General features: G+C 38.8%; 1 protein-coding gene across 2 annotated transcripts in view; it reads right to left on the reverse strand.

Annotated features, from left to right (window-relative positions):
- Nucleotides 1–2,978: 2,978 nt before the first annotated feature.
- pola1 (polymerase (DNA directed), alpha 1) overlaps nt 2,979–22,457 on the reverse strand; it is a 55,480-nt gene continuing 36,001 nt past the window's right edge. For both annotated transcript variants that reach the window (XM_058765793.1, XM_058765792.1), the window contains exons 35-37: nt 16,624–16,740; nt 12,337–12,433; nt 2,979–3,921 (exon numbers count right to left, since the gene is read on the reverse strand). In XM_058765793.1, coding sequence (XP_058621776.1) covers nt 3,776–3,921; nt 12,337–12,433; nt 16,624–16,740 — 360 coding nt within the window. In that variant the 3' untranslated portion in view covers nt 2,979–3,775. The remainder of the gene's footprint in view (nt 3,922–12,336; nt 12,434–16,623; nt 16,741–22,457) is intronic.

Here is a 22,457-nt window from a genome sequence, read left to right on the forward strand (position 1 = left end):
AAAAGAGCTATTTTTGTTTGCTTTTTTTTCCAGTTTGCTATAAAAGATTGAGAATCATTTATGTCGAGCATAACCAAAATAACGTATTTATTTGTATTTAGTCAGATGATGATATTCATGACGGCTCTATTCTTCAAGCCTTGACAAAAAGCGGCTTGTAATTATTCCGCCATCTCATCGGCTGTAGGCCTTACAACTTGTAGAGGCGCTAAATTGGACGCAACATCTGTAAACGCCCAACTCCGTTAAGTCCCTTTCTCATTAATGAAGTAACAAGCAGTTTATCAAAAAGTCTTTCTTTCGAATTCCTTATTTAATTCCCCAAATCCCTCTCCGTTGGATCTCACGCGCGAAGCGATGCCATTACTGCAATCAATGCGCTCCATTCAAACGAAGTCATTTTCGCCCATTTGACCCATCTATGGTGTCGAACCAAATCGCGTGAAATTACCTCAAGGATTAATTTTCTTCTTTATCGCGCGCGCCGCTGAAAAGACTTCTCCTTTCCTTGTTTTACCCGCGCTAATCCGTTTCATTATGACGCCACAAACAAGCAGGATCAGTGAAGATGTGGTGAAGAAATGAAGACGGGTTGGGAGGCGTGGGGATCAGTGCTCCTATAACGCCTAACAAATTCTTCTCGTAAATATCGCGCGTTAAGGACCCCCCTCTCGCAGCAAGTCCGTATTAAACATGTTGGCATGCGATAATATGTTCAAAGGAGCATTAAGCAAAGGAAACCAATTTTCTCTCCAGTGCCATACCACCAAGCGAGGTGCATAGACTTTTTCCCCCTCTATTTGTGGAAGGGACCACTGGAGCGTGCAGCCCACTTCTGTTGGGATTTTTATGAGATTTTCCAGAATGCCTTAATCTTATTGTGAACATTATTAATGAATCGCAAACCAATTTGCTCGTAATATCTGGGGAATGCTAGCCACAATTGTAGAGGCATTGACCTGAAGTGCATAGGGCAACTTTCTCTTTAACTCTTTTCTTACAATGCATGAATGAATGAAGAAACAGGCTTTGTGGAGACTAAATTTGCCTCTCTATTTGTGGAGAGTGTGTAGATGATTCATTGCCAAAGTAATTCGGACCACAAAGTAAGCTCAAGAGTGCCAAAACACCTGTTTGGGAACCACCAATAAAAATCAAAGGCACCAAGTCATTCCAGCAAAATGAGTTTCATTTTCAAAAAGCAATTCAAAACCAAATTTAAACATTATATCAGACAAAAATGGCTTTAAGTGTTAATAAATTATACATATATAGATATATCAGTCTTCAAAAAAAAGTTAATTGTATAGCTATTTTAGTCTTGTGCTCAAGGTCATGACAATGCCTTTATTAATGTTTCTACGAATATCAAGTTTTTAATCTGTAAATATAGTACTGTACAAACTCTTGGTAGCAGCATTCCATTTTTTTTTTTTTTAAATCATCTTATACTGACAAACCCTTGTCCTAAAGAATTCATTATGAAAATGTTTTATTTATGGAATTGTGCATCATTTTAATAATCCTTATGATGGTAGCAGGGTGGATACCTTACATCTCTTTAGTAAAATTAGAAGAAAAAAAAAATCCAAATAAAAGAATAAACAGAGGAGATAGAATAATTTTGTCAAATTGGCATCTTTGTAAAAAATAAATACTGGATTTTATTTTTGTTCTTGCGTCAATGGTAACTTTTAAAAGTCATTGTTTACATGTTCCCAAGAAACACTTCAACATCATGAAATATCAAAATACGTATACATTGAGAGTTCATAAATGCATGGTAAAATTTCACATGCATTCCCTTGATTTTAGCTCACTGGGCTGTGCTTCAACAACCAGCGAATAATCACGCTTTTCCATCCCGACACAGCTCGAGACACCGGGGGTAGGTGAAAGCACTAAAGGCGCTTTGATGAGCCTTTCGTCTCCTATTGGAGCAGTAGAGTAAGAAATCACGGTGAAAAGGGCTGAATGGCGGGCCACTGGAACCCTGTCCCCTTTTGGTGTGCCTTAATTCCTTCGTCTCTTTTACCCTCATCCAATTAGTCCAGTGTATTAAGCGGTTTATCATCTCATAGCCTGCTATTCAGAGAAACAAGAGGAGCACTTTGCAATAGGGCCGGCTTTCCTTTTGACACCCACAGGTACTTACATATTCCGCGATGCCATGAATAATAGAGAAAGAATAGGGCACTAATTCCCTCATCAAAGAGAACCTTGTCCACCGCTTTGCTCAACACCACCATTCTGGTCAAAAAGACAGGCAATAAAGCTTAGCATAACAAAAACGAATCATTCTTATTAGCTTAGTGGGGTAAATTAATGCAAAGCCTCGTCTGCATTGAGTGGCCCAGTTTGAAAACAGCCTCCGAGGGCACGACAAAAGCGCGTTCGCGGTTAAAGGAATGTCCTGTTGAAAGCCCCACATCATGCGATGACTTAATCTCGTAAAAGTGCGACATAACATTCGGGAACTACCTGCATCTGTTAAATTTCGTTCCGGAGCACACATTAAGCTTAATGTATATATAGGCCAATATGTGTTTAATACATCAGCAGCAAAGGCCTACAACGCGCAAAATGCCTTCTGTCAAGCTGCGGACAGAAAGTAGCTCTTAAGTGTTGCTGCACTCTCCAAGGTCGGTGCCATTAGTCGCAGCCGTTTAAGGCGATTTTTTTTTCAAGCATGGCATTTATGGAAATTGACATCTGATGAAATGGTTTAAGACATCGTCTAACTGTCATTATAAACACATGGAATGAGCGAGTGAAGCACCACATTCTTAAAACCGACTCGATTTAAGTGGACTAATCTCCTCGCTTTCACACACTCTTGGCTTGCCATTTTCCAGGTCTTGAAAATGGAGCCTTCCATTTGGAGAAGTTAACTCGCCCTCTTCAAATGTGTAAATGTCATCACTCCCTGCAGCATGGTAAAATAAAATAATCAAAAAGGGGGGAAAAAGGGAAATGTGAACATTTTATGAAATACTTTTATTGATGTTTCGGTATCAAAAACAATTAAGAATCTTGAGACACTTTTATAAGCAATAAACATTCAAAACATGCAACACAAGCTGCCGCAACGATGCAATCCATCTCATAAATTTGCAACATACCAGCTGAGAGCATTTCAAACACGAGTTCAATCGTTTGAAACTCCACAAATCACTGGCTACCTCTGTATCATTGGCTAATTGCTGTGCTGTTAAAGATGAAGGGGGTAGTAGAGAAGTCATTACTGAACTAAGACCCCTTCAAACCGCTACAAGCCCCCCATGAACTTGCCTGTCATTACCCCTGATTGTTATCTCTAAAAACCCAGTGTGTGTGGTGCTAACAGGGGGAGTGGGGGGCTGGGTTTGTGTTGAGAGCATCTTTAGCCCCTTATCATGGCCATTTTACCACAGATTCATCATCGATTAGACCTGGACAAAGGCTAAATGGGATGGGACACAAGAACACAGATTAGAGCGAGAGACAGGTGCTCAAACATGGAAAGGTTTGGTGATTACATGCAGATTGACTGTGAGCTCGTCACCTTTGACCTTAATTCACGTCCAAGCCGTCAGGCACAAATACGCTGTCAGGGATTACAAATGCAAAGCGAGTGAGCTAGAAAATAGCATAGATTACAGAATCACAAGGTGTATTTACAGCAGACAGGAATTAAAAGATAAAAACATAACATTGTACGGTTTCTCTTGGTGGGAGGATAAGGCATAAATATTATACCATATCTGATTACCCAGGTTCGCTTCAGGACAGTTGGTCAATACTTGAGAGCTGTAAAGGCCTGGAAAAGTTTGGCGAGGTTGACCTCAGAGTATCCACTTGTGGAGAGGACCTTGTCTGTTACATCCTTCAGCATTTTGTACACATCCTTGACTATATTCCAGTGTTCTCGGTTTAATGTATCTGAAAAAAGAATGAGACGATATGTTGAAATCACCAGACTGTTAAAACTTTTTAAAGCCATTAAGATCCCCTTGCCTTTCCCTAAATATAAAGGAGGATATATATTTTCAATGTTTAAACACCTATTTACACTGTAACAAAAACAAATAAATAAAATGCATGATATTATAAAGACAATATTACATAACTGACACATTGTGATTACGCTAAGGCCAAACTATTAAAATTAAATCATTAAAATATTATGAAAAATATTTACTTTGCATTTAATAATAAATATAACTGAAGATGAGAATATTGCTCTGTAACCCACGATTAAGTTGCTATAGAAAAGTGAAAGTGAAAATCTGTAGTAAGATGCAAAATTTTATTTTTCTCATTTATTGAATGTCATAATGAAAAGTTAAAAGCTTCTTAAAAAAGTAATTTTTTTTATTATGAGTTCAGAGGTAAAGTTTGACTAGTTAGCATATTATAGAACAGTCTTTAGAAAGCACAAGGGGCCAAAAAAAATTAAAATAAATAAATATTAATATCAAATTTAGTAGTAAAACTCTACTGAAAAGGACAATTAGTATACCAAAAAGATTTGATTATACTAAACTAAATATATTGAAACAGTATTTTTTGAAAGTACGTCACCATGTGACATTTTCTCAACCATACATTTTGGTTACAAATATATTTTAATCAGATTTTTATATACTTCCACCTACATGCTACTACAAAAAACATGAGCGTGGCAGCAGGCAGAGCTGGAGTGGATCCATAACGAGTCAAAACTGATAAGAAAAGAAAAATATCAGTCATAATATCGAACTATGCTCACGGACATGTGCTTGAGGAGGTCTATCAAGTATCATTTCAAATGAAAGTCTTTGAGAATCGATAAGGAACCAGCAATCCAGGCAGTTTGAGGCTAGAGCGCTGGAGAGAGGGGCTAGGCGTCTGCAGAAGCTAAATAGACTCTTCTGCCAGGGGGCCATGGGGTCATGCAATCGGGTCGATATCCAAGGTCATTTATCCCATCAGGAGGGCCTTCAATACCATAGAGACGATAGAGGAGTCACCGGCAGGCTAGCAGGACTGAATGAGAATTACAGACTGAATCAAAAGCCTTTAACCAAAGACTTTTGTTAAAAGCAAGTCTTTGCTTTGAGAAGAAAGAGCCAAGACAAGTATTTACATGAATGTACCTTGAGAATATGTAAATGCCCAGGCTAAAAAATGACCCTGCACCTTTTATTAACACAAAACGTTTTTTATGCTTGAAAGATGACTGAATCTGTGCCTCCTAAATGTTGCCGAGCACCCAACTGGTGGTCTAGGACTCAATCACAGTCCATCTCCATTAGCAGGTGTAGTAGAAACAGAGTTGCAGCGTTGCCCCATGGGGGAAGAAAGGTCAATCGTAGAAAGTGGCCAAACACGAACATCAAAAAAGGGGGATAGCATTCCAAACGCACCATCTGCAGAGCCGCTTACCATTATCGTGCACACATTTTTACCTCTAGAAGAAGAAAGAGACGTGAAAGAAAACAGAATGCTGGCACATGGAATAGGGAGAGGGGGACTATTTACCTGAGGAAAGAAAGAAAAAGGGGGGCTGAAGAAAGATGATGATGCATGATCAAGGGAAAGCAATCATGTCATCATTTTTGAAAGGTGGGAGAAAATAATTTTTTTCTCTTTCCCTCTTTCTCCTCTCCTCTTCTTCATTCTTTTCCCTTAATCACTGTGTGCAGAATGTATAAAAGAAACCTAAAAGCCACAGAGGTTGTCAGAGACCTCGCGTTCCATCCCGGCCCGGCAGGGGTCGCGTTTAAAATAAATAGCATTTTTAAGAGGGAGAAAAGATGTGAAGAGATAGTGAGGGATGACGTGAGAAAAAGAGTGGAGCAGACAGCAGAAGAAAGAGGAATACGGAAGCGAAAGAACAGACGAAAAAAGAGAAGGCGGGTGCGACAGAGGACGGCGAAGACAGTCCGGAGAGAGAGAGTGTATCAGCTTCCATGTGCTCTAACAAGGTGTAAATACAATAACAAGCATGTAATTAAGTGAGCATGATGAAGTTAATGGGGATCATACATTCCATTTGGGCTGCTTATGAATATTCTATTAGATGTTATCAGGCAGCTGGAATAGCTTTTAATTTAATCATCATTCCGAGCAGAGAAAAGTTCTTTGTGCGAGTGTAATTGCACAGAATGAATAATTGATTTGACAATCGCACCCGCGGATTTCCAGCAGCTCAAGGCAGGCAGAGCGTGGGGGAGGAGGGCTGGGGGAGGGCACGCGCGTCGTGCCCTGAAGAGGTTGCCGAGGAGCTCGCCTGCAAATTGAGCACTATCAGTACACAGATAAAGGACAATTTCTATTTTATCAATGCAGTGAAATTACATTACTGCCTGAACATAATCACACTGCCCACACTTAAGAGGAGACAAGGCAGAGAGGGAGAGCGAATTAGAAAGAGCAAGAGATACAGAGAGCGACGGATGCGGAGAGCAGGAGAGAGAGCGGGAGAGAGAGGAGGAAATGGAACGGAGGGAGCAAAAGGGCTTGCCTAAAATACGTAATGAATTGCTCTTCATGAAAAGAATGAAATCAGAGTTCAACATGATTTGGAAGTCATTGATATGGGATATCTAATTTTTTCGAAACTGCAGAAAAAACTGTTTTATTATGGAAGGACTCCTGCCGTGCATGAAATTGCCTCCACATTTAACTCAGTAGCTGCAATCAGGCGGAGGACTGTGGTTTACATGTAGATCAGACTCGGAGTCTGCATCTAAATGTCTCTCATTTCTCGCACGCGTATGCGCCGATATACACAAAGAAAAAGCACCCCACGCATGCTGCGTGCAGACACAATGCGTGTGCGCGATATAATGCGCTCATGGAGCCGCTGAGAACGTTGGCGAAGGAGGTTGGACAGGAGGATCATGGGAGTCAAACGGGACTTTTTAGAGACTACAGTGGGTCTAGTAGATGTACGTTACGGTACAATTTGCCCAAAAAGTGAGGTATAGAGGTCCCTTAAAATGTAATGCATTTAATGTCGTAATTGAATAAAAATCATAAAAAACATTTATTAACTGGTTGGCATGTCAAATTTGATATTGCATTTTGTTTGGTCAGATTTCTAAATGGCTATTCTGAATATAAACAGAAGCACAAATTCTGCTCAGTACACACAAAAATATTAATTTTGGGTAAAAAAGGGACAAAACGTTCATAACAGCAACCTTAATTCAAATCTGGATGGGATGTTAAAAAATGTCATTAGCAGTTCAATAAGTATACAATATCTACAAGCAAACATACCATCAATGCTCCTTTAATAATATTATTATATATTTAAAACATAGGTATAGAATATATCTATAAGCAAACATACCATAAACATTTATTTAATATTATATATTATTAAAAAATTAAAAACTAAGTGTTAGAAATATACAAATCAATTCAAAGACTACATGTACTATAAAAATATAAAACAGATGGAAATTACAGTATAAAAAAATATTATTTTATGTAGATATATGTAATAGTATTTTATAGGGATGTAATATCATCAAAATCTCACGGTACTATAATACCTCAATATGAAGTCCACAGTACAATATTTTTTGCGTTATTTAAAAAAAAAAAAAAAGGACAAATGAAGACTTCAAAAAAACAAAACAAAGTTTTGTACATTTTAAAGTTCAATTATTATATCTAATTCACTTTGAGAGTTCAAAAGAGTTTTTAAAAGCACCGACCCATGTTCTTAACTAAGAAAACTTAAAGGGTTACTCCACCCCAAAATGAAAGTATTGTCATTAATCACTTACCCCCCATGTCGTTCCAAACCCGTAAAAGCTTTCAACTTTTTCTGCTCCTCCGTGCTGGGTCATCTGAGGTGTGCTTGCGTCGTGCTCTGCTAGTGAACTCATGAATGCGCTTGCAAGGAAGTGTCACGGAGGAGCAGAAAAAGTTGAATAAAGTCGATATTGTTTTTTGTTTTTTTGTGCACAAAAAGTGTTCTCGTCGCGTCATAAAATTCAGATTGCACGTCTGATGGCAGATGGACTGTTTTGATGACATCTTTCATACTTTTATGGACCTTGACAGTGCAATTTACTATGCAGTCACAAGCCTCCTGGTTTTCATCTAAAATATATTAAATTGTGTTCTGAAGACGAATGAAGCTTTTACAGGTTTGGAACGACATGGGGGTAAGTGATTAATGACAAAACTTTCAGTTTGGGGTGGAGTATCCCTTTAAGTCAGAAAAAAAAAAAAAAGTCACTGAATTGACTTGTACCTGAACTTTAAAGGGGAGTCAACCCTCTTTTTAGTTGTTGTATAGGGTACTGTCTCAGTCTAAAATACATTCACACTGGTGTTTGAGGAAACCAAACAAATTAAAATATAATAGGAATCACAATAATATAAAATTGTTGTTATTATTATGACAGTAATAGCCATATATTGTAAATCAATTGCACTATAAAATAAATGAAAATGGATAATTCATCTGTATATTATTTTTGCTTTACATTAGAGTAGGGAAATTATAATATTTTCCTAATTTCTACACTTGAAAGAGATATTTTAAATATGGACTGCAGTAACGTTATCAATTTAAACCGCTAGCTGTCAGCAATTCATACTGCACTTTTAAGCTTTTTTTTTTGGACAGAACCGGCAGTAGAGCTTTTATTTTGAAGGAAAACTCCAGCTTCAGTGAAAACAGGCTTACAAAAACGGAACTCAATACAAATCTAGTGAAATGCTGTAATCTTCTGCTGTGAAAAAGCATAACTGGTGGCCGCTGCATTCCCAAACGCATGCTAAACTCACAGCACATGCAATAACGAGTTCACTGAATTCACTGTGAACTGAGCCGTTCTGAGGTGCAGAAAACAGCGGAGATTCACTTTGAAATGCACAGCGAAAACAGACTTGAAGAAGGGTTTAAGCCATGTTGTGCTTTCGGTTTTATTTCGTTAGAACAAGAAGTTTAAATATACTTAAGAAACGACACTTTTTGCCCGGAAGACCTATCGTTTTATACGGTCATGTGACCACGATGATATAGAGACAGTTTTGCTATTCGCGATACCCTAGTATATTACATATATAATATATATACTACATATGTATATTCAATTTAAAATGTATTAAAAGATATATAAAAAAAAAAACTAAAGCTGCATTTCGAAAGCGAAAAAAAGTATAAATAACAAAATTTGAGATTAATTGCATTAACTATAAAGTAAAGCAACAATAACTGAGATTAACGAGAACCCAACTTTAAACATTACAGAGATGAAAATCAACTGGATCAGGCTTTAGAGCATGTTAAGTGGTTTGAATCTGGCATTGTGAGTTGAGGTGAGAGGACAGGTTACAGACAGTGATTTCCTTGGATATAGATACTTGAGCGAAGGCATTTTCTTTCCTTTACCTTACTCTCTGTGTGCATGTGCGTGTGAGTGAGTGAGTGTGTGTGAGTGTGTATTTGTGTGAAGGGGGGTTGGGAGGCCAATTTCCATCAGTCTTTTCTCTCTGAAGGAATCAGGTAATCTAGTGAGGAAAAGACTGCAAATGGATAAAGCACTGACCAGCAATTTCACCATCAAGCAACAGAGAGGGATGAATTCACCACGGCCCTCCTTCCATCACAGCCCTGCAATGCATCCCAGCAGAACCAAACCACAGCACCACCCCTGGCCAAGACGACATACTGCAGCCCGTCCAAACAAACTTCTTCAAGGCAGCGTGTAATTTTAACTCCTCTCCGGGCTTAACTTGCCAGACCAACCAAAAGGTTCATTCATTGTTCAGACGCCTTCCAGCGACCACGGCCGAAGACAGCTGGAGACTTCTAACCTCCAGCCTCGGCGTCCAGCAGAAACGGCTCTCTCTTGCTCAATCTACCAGCAATGTACGTCTCCAGTTATCTAAAGCTCCACAATAACAGCGGAGCAGACAGAATAGGGGGAAGATTGGTTTTTCTATTGTGCTGCTGGTCTGGCATAATGCCCACTTTAAAAGCAATTCCTCCGTCATCAGAGACAGACAGAAAATCTGGCAGATACGACACTAAATGTCTCATGGTGTGAGGGGGAGGTGGTTGGTAAATTACGAGAAGGCGTGCATGTATGTGTGTGTGGGAAGAGGGCAGCTAAAAGTTTTCTGAACTGTACTTTATTCCACTATCGCTCCTGAGCGTTTCCATCGCCGTCAACAGCGGCGGACCACAGCTCAACCCTCTACCTTTGTTCACAGCGCTCTTGTAATCGGTGCAAATGCATCGAAGAAAAAACACTTTGGTGGTGGAGCGTAACAAGCTTCTAGAAAAATCTACAAACATAACCTAAGCCCTTGTGTGGTTTATTGTCAAGTTATGATTATTTTTATTTTACCATTTGACCATCCAATGACACGCATGATTTGACTGGCATTACTAACCTGCTTTTAGTCTCACTGATCTACGCATGTATGAGCAAATAGATGAGATCACCAAAAGATTACATATAAATGTCAATATGCATCAGTGTTATTACACTGAAACTATAACTTTACATACACATACATACATACATACACACACATACACACATAATTGTTTGGTTTTTTAAAATAAACTGAAATAAAGTAAAAAGTACAAAGAAGGCAACATTTCTCAATTTTGATTAGAGTCACTTCAGTTTAACTACAATAAACTTGAACTGATATTAAAAACTAATAACTAATACAAATTACACAAACACAAATTCAGCATTAAACTGCATTAGTCATATTACTCAAAGGTTAAACTTTGGAACTTGAAAAACATACATATACACAGAATAATTTTTTATTATATAAATAAAAACAATAAAAACAGACTGTAAACATTACTAACCCGTGACCACCGTAAATAATCGGCGTTTAGACTAGCTCTTCACTGACTGGTTTATGTGAAAGTCTTAATGGTGAAACCATTAAAAGTGTTTAAAGTCACAGCTGGCTAGTATTTTACAAATTCCAGGTCGAAACCAACATTACTGCTGTATCTTCATCATGTACTAGCCACCTAACCTGCCGTAGCTAAACCTGCAGTACATAAATACAAGGATGCAGTAATGGAACAGGTGCCCAGTGCGAGACAGTACATTCAGAACCCCTATAACGCAGTGTTACAGCCCAGGGTCAAAATAAAAAACTGGACCAGGTAAAAGGAAGTACAAGCCATGCAGCCCTATAATTTCACCCCTAGACCCCTGTAAACCCTGCAGTCTATAATACAGTAATGTGTAGTATTATAGTGAGAGGGGAGATAACCGTTCCAAGGCTATACTTCAAAGCCATGTGTGATGTCCTCTAATAATCCTACAACATAGACGTGTACGTGCCGGAGCTACATGTATATACGGCACAGCGATAACGAAAGATGCACGTGACACTAAATGCAACTAGAAAGCGAAAAAGTCGGTTTCTGAGAACAATTGCGAAGAAAAAAAAAAAAAAAAGGAGGAGGACGACAGGAGGAGTAACGTCACCCCTCGTTCCGCCTGGTGAAAAATCAGGGCTAGAGGGTTAAAATCACTCCTTCAGGAATTAGAGCCCCGGCTGCAGTGATGGGCAGTGTGGCTGACAGAATGCCGCAGATTGGCCACAATTACTCGCAGAAACAACAGTCGGGAAAAAGTAAAGAAATAAAATTCCCCGGAGAAGCCAAGTCTATAATCATGTTAGGCCCCCGCCCCCCGATACACTCTCCTCGGCCTGCTCCACATTCTGAGTGGTCATCTATTGATTACACATTATATTTATCTACGGCTCTCGCGCCCAGCTCGGAACCTCATCGGCACATGTAAAAATAAATAAATAAATGTATAAGTCTATTCAAAGAGGTCCTTTTTAATCAAGTGACATCAATCAAAAAGGATTGTGGGTAAGTAGCCACGGCTCGGCTAGCGGTGGCCGTGAGCGGTCTGGATCCTCCAACGACCCGCTGAAAACATATGCTCCATGTCCCATTATTTATGAAGGGCTATCCTTTAGCCTTCTCTCCAATTACTCGCCCTATCATTTTCCAAAATCTAAAAACTGTTTTCAATCAACATAGCCAGCGCTATTACCGAGGGCCTACGGGATGAGAGGAGGCTCTCTCTCACTCACTCCCCTCTTCCTTCCAACTGATTGGACCGCTTTGCATTCCGCACCGCGCCGTTCCGTGATTGAATCCGTCGCCTGAATTACGGCTGTCGACTCGAGGAGCTGAGGATTCTTAACCCAACCTAGTGGCCGCCTCCAGCCGCTGTGAGGTGTGTGTGCGTAAGTGTGCGCAGAGTCGGAAAAAAGTGCTGGACGAGAGTTTATGGGCTATGTTTGTGAGCAAATTTCCAAGATAATTAGTGATAAAAGTCTTACGTCTATCCTCTGTCGACAGGACCTTTTTGAAGGCGTATTCCCAGTCAAAGATGAATCTGTAGAAGCACAGTTGGTTGTAGAGGGCTTTCTCTGAATACTACAATAAAAAAAACAAAAAAGAAAACAGATTAGACCAAATATTACAACTTATAGGGTGATGAGACATACACAAAACTCCCAGGTTATGCTTCTAGGGAACAAAACAAGGTAAAAAAGACAGGTTAACATCATTTGTCTGAAGTTGGTCCAAGAACCAGGCTAAATAAAGGCCAAAATCAATAGCTTTCACCTATTGGTTCCAGATAAAATGCTTAGTAAAACCAAATGCTTGGCATCACCATTACAGGTATAACATACGGAATTTAACATTTAACTGCATTGAGCCATTTACTCTGGCTTTTGACTGATTTCTTGTGGACTTCCAACAAGTACAAATTCCATTGCACTGATGTGAAAGGAATCACAAACCAAACCAATGCTTCAATAAAATAAGTGTAAGAATACTGGGAGAACAGACTAAATTCAGTACACCCATGCAAACCAGCCACAATAAAATAATAATGTTTGATTAATACAAAAATGATTCTCCAAGAAGAGAAAGACAATGGTTTTTGGCTGATTTTACATTGAAGTTATCCAGTTTTTAAGGCTTTACATGGCCTTCCACCCAGCAATCCCATCAAAATCACATAATATTACAATTTACACTGTATTGAACATTACAAACTTGGTTAATGGTTGCAAAATGTACATTTTTGTAAAACTGTACTGTAAATATTTCTATATGGTAAGTGGTGGTGACGGTATCTGTTCATTGTTTGTATGTTTGTTGTGGTTTATTTTTGCTTCAGTTTTTTGAAAATTTAAATCAAATTAAGAAAAGAAAAAATTGTTTTGTAAATGTTTCAAATAAACATTCATATTATAAAAGATAGGGTATGTTTTCGATTGCAGTTTTCACCAACAAAAAACTAAAATAAAAAAATAACTATTTTGGTAAAACAACAACAAAAAAAACTAGTGCTGAGGGCCCTTTGGCACAGTTTTAAAAACACTGTATTGTATCAGTGGTAGACTTCTCCAAGAAAAATTTAAGACCTGCTCATTATAAAAAGTAAAACTATTACTTTAACATTCAAAGCTCTTTACCAATTCTTTAGTGACACTGTGGTTGCTGATTATTCCTTTGCATATTCAATATAACTAAAAAAAGAAAAGGGAAAAAACCAATTAGCTAAAATCATAGCGATGCAGTTTAGTACTACGTGTTATTGTCCCAGAGAAAATGAAAGGCTGAAGCGTAATGAGATTGGTGCGGCTCAATCAGGGAAAGCTGGAGAATCACCTGTGTTAATTACAGCTGCGGAGACAGGTAGTGTTTGTCATATATTCTCCACTGTCACAGACAAAGACAAACACACGCGTTCAGTCAAACCCCGAGTTTGGAGTCACAGAACCTGTGAAACTGTCTGATTGGCCGAAAACAGCCAGTGTACTCCCCACCTTCTCTCCTGACAAAAGCAGGAAACGGTGTTTGGTTTGTAAATTCGGCTGTAATTACCGTTAGCCATGTGTCTAACTGCCAGAGGCGCGCAGGTCGAGCGAGAGAATAAAAGAGAATGGGGTGGGAAAGAAAAAGAGAGAGAGAGACGTTCAGCTCTGAAATTACCTCTTTCATAATAGTTTGTTTTGATAAGGCAGCGTGTGTGGATCTGATGAACAACTGTTGCTGTCAATTTGATTAGCCATTATACTTTTATGTTAATTGCTGTTATTGGGTCACAGTCTTTCTGTGTCACCATAGAATCAGAGCGATGTGGGTGCCGGAGGAGTTTAGCAAGGGCTCTCTCCTCAGCACAACGGCTTTTAATTGCCCTCTACAGCTTCCGATGAGCCCAGCAGCTGTTGACCCATAATGCACTGGCTGGTCAACAGCCGTGCCTGTCGATTCAGCAATGCGGCCATAATGGAGCTCCTATAATCAGCGCCAGGTCGCCATGTGCGCGCGAAGGAGATCGTGAACTAAAAACGCAGTCCAAGAAATAAGTGGACGGACACGAGAGGCAGGGCCAGGACGAGCTTCACAGCTGTGCTGACAGGTGTCAAAAGGGGTGTGACCAAGGCACCGTCAAACGTTATTGAATTTAAACCCCCCCACCCCGCAAACAGAGGCCCCTCCCTTATGCAGCTTTGCTCGGCTCAATGCTTTGTTCCTGTACTGACACCATTTCAATTTTCTCCACAAATCTGCAGCATTTTCGGCCCGAGTGACTGAGGAGCAAACCAGCTGTGAAATTGCCTCTCTCCTGAGACCCCCGCCTCATCTCCCCTTCATTGATAGAGACGTGGCAGCCAGTGCCGTACCACCGAACCTTTGGTACAGCCCAAATGCAGCCTGCCGGAAGAGCTGGATGGAGGGGAAAAGAGAAAGTGTCAAGCGTGAGGCCTTATACTACGACCAAAGGGGTGTAAAAATAAAGTAGCTATGCTTAAAGCATAGCTAAGCTATGCTTAAAATGATCACTGGCCAAACTTACGATGCGGATTGTTTAATGACTCCTTGCGGTCATGGTGCTTATATGTAAAGGATGTATAATATCCTCTTTGAGCCAAGCAGCAGAGAAAATGGCTACTCTTTCAATTCGCATAGATCTGTGCAGCTGCAAAAGAGAGGACGTGAAGAAAAAAAAAAAAAAAAAATCTCCAAACAGTTTTAATGAGGCTTAAAAAATTTTTTTTTTTTAAAAACCTTCCAATCTGAGTTAATTTTATCGGGCTGAGCTGGAAAAGGAAGGCGATCGGCATCACAAGGTTTCATAACGAGTCAATATATGTAAATCTTTACAAGGCAAACACAGTGGGAAACAAAGACATTTAACTGAAGCGCCAGTTGATGTCTCCACTTTTTGTGCACATAATTTCTCCCCATTGAAAGGTATAATTGCCTGCTATTTGAAGATATTCATGCTCAATTTTTGAAATTAATTTCAATTGGGGGGAAATGTAGAAATGTCAGCTCCCGTGAAAGGGATTTGATTTCAATTATCCTTGCTCAAAGGACTGTGATTTCCAAATACACTTAAGCAAAATTATGACAAGAATTTTTGTTCCCAGAAATTCAGTGTTTAAAGAGCGATTAGACGATAAATGGACTGGCTTTGAATTGAAGTGAATGCGCCGGTTACCATCTGAAAGGCACTCAATTATCCCTGATTGCTCCTGTTATAATGTATCAAATAGAGATACCTGCTATTGCTGTAATTTGTGTGAAAATTAACATGCTGCAATTTCCACTAGAGGGAAAAAAAGGAAGCCCTAATGGGTGCCTGAACGTACATCAATAAAATGGAGAGGGAGAGAGAGAGAGAGACAGCGGGTGGGGGTGGTTGGAGAGATCTACGAGCGAGGGAAAGCAGCTGAAAAAGAAAGACAGAGAGAGAGAGAGAGAGAGCTCCAGAGAAAGAAAACGAGGGAGAGAGAGGGAAAAAATTTAATTTACTGAAAATATTACAAATTGCACCTGTGTACAACTCCTTCAAATTACCGGCCAATCAGCCAAGGGTGCCTATTACGCTTCCATTTAATCTGGATACAATGGTAGTCAATGTCTCTGTGTCCGTGGAGACACCAGAGGAGACGCATTGCTGTCAGCCGAGCTGTAAAGCCCAGAACGACAGAGGGACGGTAGAAGGGGTGAGGAAGTTAATGTTTTATTCAGCCGGCAGTTTAAACTGCCATCTCACCAGGCAGAGCGGAGGACAGCTAAGTGGCTATGGTGACAAGAGAAATTGTCCTTTTGGGTTTCAACCTGTCGCCACAGAACTAGACGCAGAAATAAAGCACGAGGAGGAAGAAGGAATTGATGGGGGGGGGATGTGTTGGTACTGGACGAAAATGATAAAGACGACAGACAGGGACAAAGACGGACACTAATTTTTGGAAGGGACGTCTCTAAACCAGGTTGAAGATGTGATCACAGGATGAAGTAAGAGTGAAACACCCCACATACAGGTTTTCAAGCAGTGAGTCCAAGGCCAAATCCAACTGGAGCCCGGTTCTTATCAGAAGAAGCTTGTTAAGGCAGGAAGCAAACCCACATTGTGTCATACGGGTCAGACAGGCCCGGTAATATATAATGGGTAGAAACATGGGTGACTGATGGGAAAAAAAACTGCACGGACAAGGAATAAAAGGCCTGGGCCGAGGCATGGAGAACTTTCACAGGCTCCACAGCACCACCATCTGGACAAAGTGACTGTTTCTGTATACAAAAAAAGTGTGCAATACCTCAGGCCTCAGCGTGGATCTGAGACAGGCTGGACAGATGGGTCCGGACCTCGAGAACGCGATGGGTAGCCGGCGGGTTCGGTTCTGACAGGCCTGATCCTCACACAGCAGCCAACCCTGTGTAGATGGAGAGAAAAAAAAACGATTCAAAAAGCTGATCGACAGTGATGCACGTGTCCCTACATGGCTGCGGCCCCCAGGAGACGGGTCGCTGGTGCTTTTGCCTGTGGTGGGGCCGTGTGAGGCCTCAGCCTGCAGCAGATGCAGCTGCCCCCTGCTGACACTGCCTTTCCTGCCCCTGTTATTACAGCGGGGGCCAGGGGGTAATGTGGGTAATGCCCTGCTAATGATGGAGCACTAAATAAACCCCTAGTATCAGAGGAGCACCTGTCCCTGAAGCATTACCACCACCTACCCTACTATAGACTGGAGAAGGCTGAAAAAGAGAGAGAAAGGGGGAGATGGAAATAGAGACAGGAAAATAGGGCCTGGTGAAATACGCTAAAATAGATGCAATATTAGATGAAAAGATGCAATATTTGGTATAAAACTAAAACTTCATTACCGTTCAAAAGTTTTGTGTGTGTGTGTGTGTGTTGAAATAACACTTTTATTCAGAGAGAACACATTAAAGACATTTATAATGTTACAAAGAATTCTATTTAACATAAATGCTGCTCTTTTGAATTTTCTGTTCAAAGAATCCTAGAGAGAGAGAGAGAGAGAGAAAATAAAAATAAAAACAGTTTCCAGAAAATGATTAAGCAGTACAACTGTTTCATAAGATGCTGATAATCATAAGAAATGTTTCTTAAGCACCAGCATATTAGAATGATTTTTGACAGACCATGGGACACTAAAGACTAGAGTAAATGTTGCTGAAAATCAGCTTTGAAGAAGAATAAATTACATTTTAAAAGATATTAAAATGGGAAAAAAAGTGTTTAAAACTTTAACAATATTACTGTTTGTAAAGTTGTACTGTGTTTTTGATCAAATAACTGCAACCCTGGTGAGCACTATAATCATGAGCACTTATTTCAAATATATTTTTAAAATCAACAACACTTTTAAAGGCTGTTTTTTATTTCCTGAAGTTGTCAGTCTTTAAATCCAGATTTTATTATTTTTTCATCTATCACCTCCTTTATTTACAAGGATATTAGAGAAATGACAGGAAATTATATGGAGAAGAGGGTGGAACTGGATCAAGAAAATGTTGCAAGCAAGGTTTGAACCTGTACGACCCGCATGATCACCATGACTCTACTTAATTACATATTCCAGGTGTTAATTCAAATAACTAACTTCACAGCTTTTCCACAACTTTTCCTTTTTAGATCGCACAGAATATTGAGCAATGTTAATTAATAGCAATGATTTTTTTATTTTAATTTATTTTTTTGCAAACTCATTTAAAGGTTTGACTTAGTTCTGGTATGAAATGCCAGATTTATGCTACAATTAATTCCTGAGGGATATAATCAAGTTTGCTCAAGTTTCACTCTGAAATATGGCACATAAAGGTAAACTGGTTTCATTTGTCTCTATTGCCTGATCTACAAGCATCTGTGGATAAGCTGGTCAGCTTATCGCTCCTGCTGAATCCAGCGATGAGTCTTGTCATCCCACCTGTGCTGTCAAACCTGTTCGGCCAACATGGGTTATTGTTCAGACCTCACAGCATTATCGGAATCAACGGCTTGTTTTAATTTCTCAATTAATCTCATCTGGGTGGCGTTTTGTGCGGATGTTATTTGAGTAATTAGCAGTAAGCCCAGGGGCTAAGGGAAACCCAGAGTGTGTAATTGAATCTGAACATATGTGAGCTGTTTGGCTTTCATTTTGAAGGGAGCGCTGGTGTTATCACCCCTCTGTTTGCCTTAACAGATCTTTTGTGCCTCTGGAGGCCCAAGACTAAACCAACAGTTCAGTTCCCATGGGCTTAGCAAAAGACTGCAACTACAGGAACACACACACAAGCCAACTGAAAAACACACAAGTATGTCATTGTTTTCAAACAAAAAATTCAGCAGGGATGGCCATTAGAGACTTTGTCCTATGTACAGTGGTCTGATTTTATGAAAAAGGGAGTGATGGAGACTTTTTGCCATTTCACCTGTTTGCTGACCCACATTCTTTCATTCTAAATTAGTGGCCCTCAAAGAGGCATTGGGCTTGCATACATGCAGACTTCTGAAGTCTTTTAATCTCTTCCTTGGGCAGAAGAATAAAAACAGAGTGGCAGTGAAAGAGATGGCATTAGCGTCAATGCATACTAGTGTTGGGCCATATGCTCAATTTTCATATCGTCAGCCTGTGAGATCGCCGATACACGACATTATCGTGCTAATTTATTTAATTAGTTTCATTGCCGGAAAGTGAACCAACTCCAGCATAAGGCTAAAAGCAGCCTAATGTTTCTAATATGAATGAATTTGTATTTAACGATGACAAACTAATAGAAACACCGTAAGTTACTAATTATAATGCTTACATTTCCTCAGTTATTCAGAAAGTAGCTACAGAAAACAAACAAAGAACATTACATTACCAAAGAACATCATCACAAGCTCGGCCTAGTGCGAGTTTATGCACTTTAAAAACACTCCCGTTATAATCAGTGAATCTACACTCTATGATGAATAAATGTCTTATACTTACATCGCACATACATCTGCACTTTGTTGTTTATGAGAGAACTCACGAGTCAGAATTCAGTCAGCGCGCACTTAACAACAGAACTTCGCTGTTCCAGCGGTGGCTCATCTGAACGCCTCTAATTGGCCATTGCATTCATAAACTCAGCATAATCGTGATTGGTTATAATAATGCGCAACACTGCAAAAACGCAGAAAAATAAATATAATGCAACAAATAAGCCCTAATATTAATTAGACAGTATTACTAGCCTGATAATAATAATAATAATAATAGTCTTGCTATCGTCAAAGGCATCATCCACAGGCAATATCTCTGACTATCGTCGATACACAATACAATCGTCTATCGGCACAACCCTAATGCACACCATAAAATGTAGGCCAGAAACACACTATTCACAAGCACATTAAATAGGGGTGTACTGATACACTTTCCCTGAATTAGGCTGATCCATATAAATCCTAAAATAAGACTTTTAACATATATCGGCCTCTTGGGCTCACCAAGTTAATGCCTTTAACTGAAAATTGAGAACATTGAGTGTTTAATCTTATCATTATACATTACTGACACTCTGTCCTCCAATTTGATACTGTTAAGTGCTTTGACACAATCTGTATTGTTAAAAGCGCTACATAAATAAAGATGACTTGACTTGACCAAGGCTCACCAATAACTATGTTATGTTTTAATACATTTCAAAATGGAATTTATTCTCATGATATCAAAGCTGCATTTTCATAGGGCCCTATGAAATCAGTTTTATTTTTCCCCCCAAATTCCGTTTTTCCCATTTTAATTTTTCTGGATTCCATTTTTTAGGTTTTAATGGTTAAATGAAATTCCATTATTCAAAAAGCATGTCTAATTAATTGAAATTCTGAAACTTACACAATTTAACAGCAATTTATTAAAAGTTTAACAAAAAAATAATAATAATAAAAAATAAATAAATAAAAATTTAAGGCCCTAGGAAATTTCATTTTTCAAATTCGGTTTTACTTTTCTTTAAACAAATTCTGTTCACCATTACTTTTGGATTCCATTTTAATGGTTTCATTAAATTTTAGTAATCAAAAGCATCTCTAATAAATTGATTTTATAAATTTTTTATTATTATTATAATTTACTTTTTTACTGTGTTATGCATTTACATTTTTCTGGTAAATCAATTCTGGTAAATAATTGTTCTGGTAAACATTCCTTAAAAATGATGGTTTAATAAAAATTGTATTATTAGTAGCAGTACTATTACTACATTAAATAATATATTTCTGTCACCGTTTCTTCAATTTAAACCAAACCTTTATTTTGATGGGCTGCTGTGAAAACCTTTGTTTGTATATATATATGACGATAGTTTCTCTCAAAATAAATTGTAAAATGCTTATGGAGTGACTCTCAGAGCTGTTCTAGTGATTGTTTGTGATCATGCCTTCACATATTGAGGCAGCAAAGGCTGAAAACACCGCAAGCATCACACGCGCTTCAGTATGTGTGTAGTAAACCAAACCGCGCATCTGCGCAATTCATTCACACAGAGAGACACAGAATATGCAGGATTCATATTTAGATAGTATATTTGTGGTTTATTAGTCGCAGACATTAGTCAATTTCACGTTTGCATTTAAGTGTACCGACTCATTTTTGATTTATTCACCCAAAATTTGGTAAATTCCACGTTATACAGAAAATTCAGATTTTATGACCTGATTCCTGATTTATGACCGTCCGCGTTTTCCACACTGCAGAAATCACAGGTCCTGTTTTCAGCAGCCTTTATTCAATCCACATGTTCATACAGAAACCATTCAAATGCACTGATCTGGTGCTTAAGAAAAATTTCTTATTTTTTATCAGTGTGGAAAACAGTTGCTGCTTAATATTTTTGTGGAAACCATGACATACTCTTGGCATCTTCCAGTCTTCTTTGGAAATGTATGCCTGCCCTGCTCACCTATGGATGCTCAGAACGTTCTAAGAATCTTCTAAAAACACAGGAAACATTCACTCTCTATAAACTAGAGACTACACGCCCAGACAAAATACTCTAAACCAGGTGACAAAAACACAACCTGCTTATTTTATAGGCAGACTCCGTTTGAATCTTCATTGTAACCAAGAAATGGAGGATGGGCAGAAAAAGAAGAAAATCAGGGAGCAAAAGAGAGAAAAAACATCTAATTGAAACACTAAGAGCTCGCTCTGTGAGAGAGAGAGGCAGGATAAAGCTTCATAATTGCATAATTATACCAGTCGATACCTGACACTGCGAATACAGCCACTTCTGCAGCCGTCAAATGAGTTCCACATAATTTAACCAAACACTGGGCAAAGACTGGGGCCCACAGATCAGTGCAAGCTACCGGAAAAACGTTCTCACTCTCCTCCTTTCTTTCTCGCTTTCTCCATTTCACAATTTCGCTGTCGCATCTATACCTGCGGGTCTTTTTCTACAGCGGTTTCATCCAGAGTTTTTCAGTTCACCTCTGACTACAATCAGAACTTAGCACTTAAGGTTTCATATCTGTGTCAGGTTTGTAAGGAGATGTGTGCTTTCTTAACCATTCTGATTGAGAGAAACAACTTGTGCTCTCTTCAACACCTGATACAGGAAAGATTTTTACAGTTTCCAAAGAAAATGATGCAAAAAGATAGCATGCCACGTTGATATGGTGGTTGCTAGGGAGTTGCTAAGCTACGCTTGCTACGTTCCAAGTCTTTATGATATTCTGGTCCATAGGGCTGCACAATTAATCAAAATAACACAGAAATCGCAACATGGCTCAGTTCAATTAACAAATAGCAAAGGCTGTGATTTAATTAAATATATACGCACTGTGTTTCAGAGTGTTGTGCGAGATGTTCTTTTACACAGTCACAAGTATCCTCTCATCGCAAAAACAGAATAAATAATAAAAGTCATAAAATTAACAAGCAGCAATATAAGACGTTTAAGGTTAATACTAGACAAAAAAAATCTAAAATATATTCAGGTGATACTTTTTAAAAATATTTAATATTGATAATGCTGCAATTAAAAAATGTAAATGTTAAATAATTTTTTTTTTAAAAATCACAAAAATCACAATTTTATCAATATAAATAAAAAAAGTTGCAATTTAAAAATCAAAAGTACGTAAAAATACGATCGAAAAACATGTCAACTG

Source organism: Onychostoma macrolepis, chromosome 24 (genome assembly GCF_012432095.1).
Source record: "Onychostoma macrolepis isolate SWU-2019 chromosome 24, ASM1243209v1, whole genome shotgun sequence".
NCBI classification, from domain to species: Eukaryota; Metazoa; Chordata; class Actinopteri; order Cypriniformes; family Cyprinidae; genus Onychostoma; species Onychostoma macrolepis.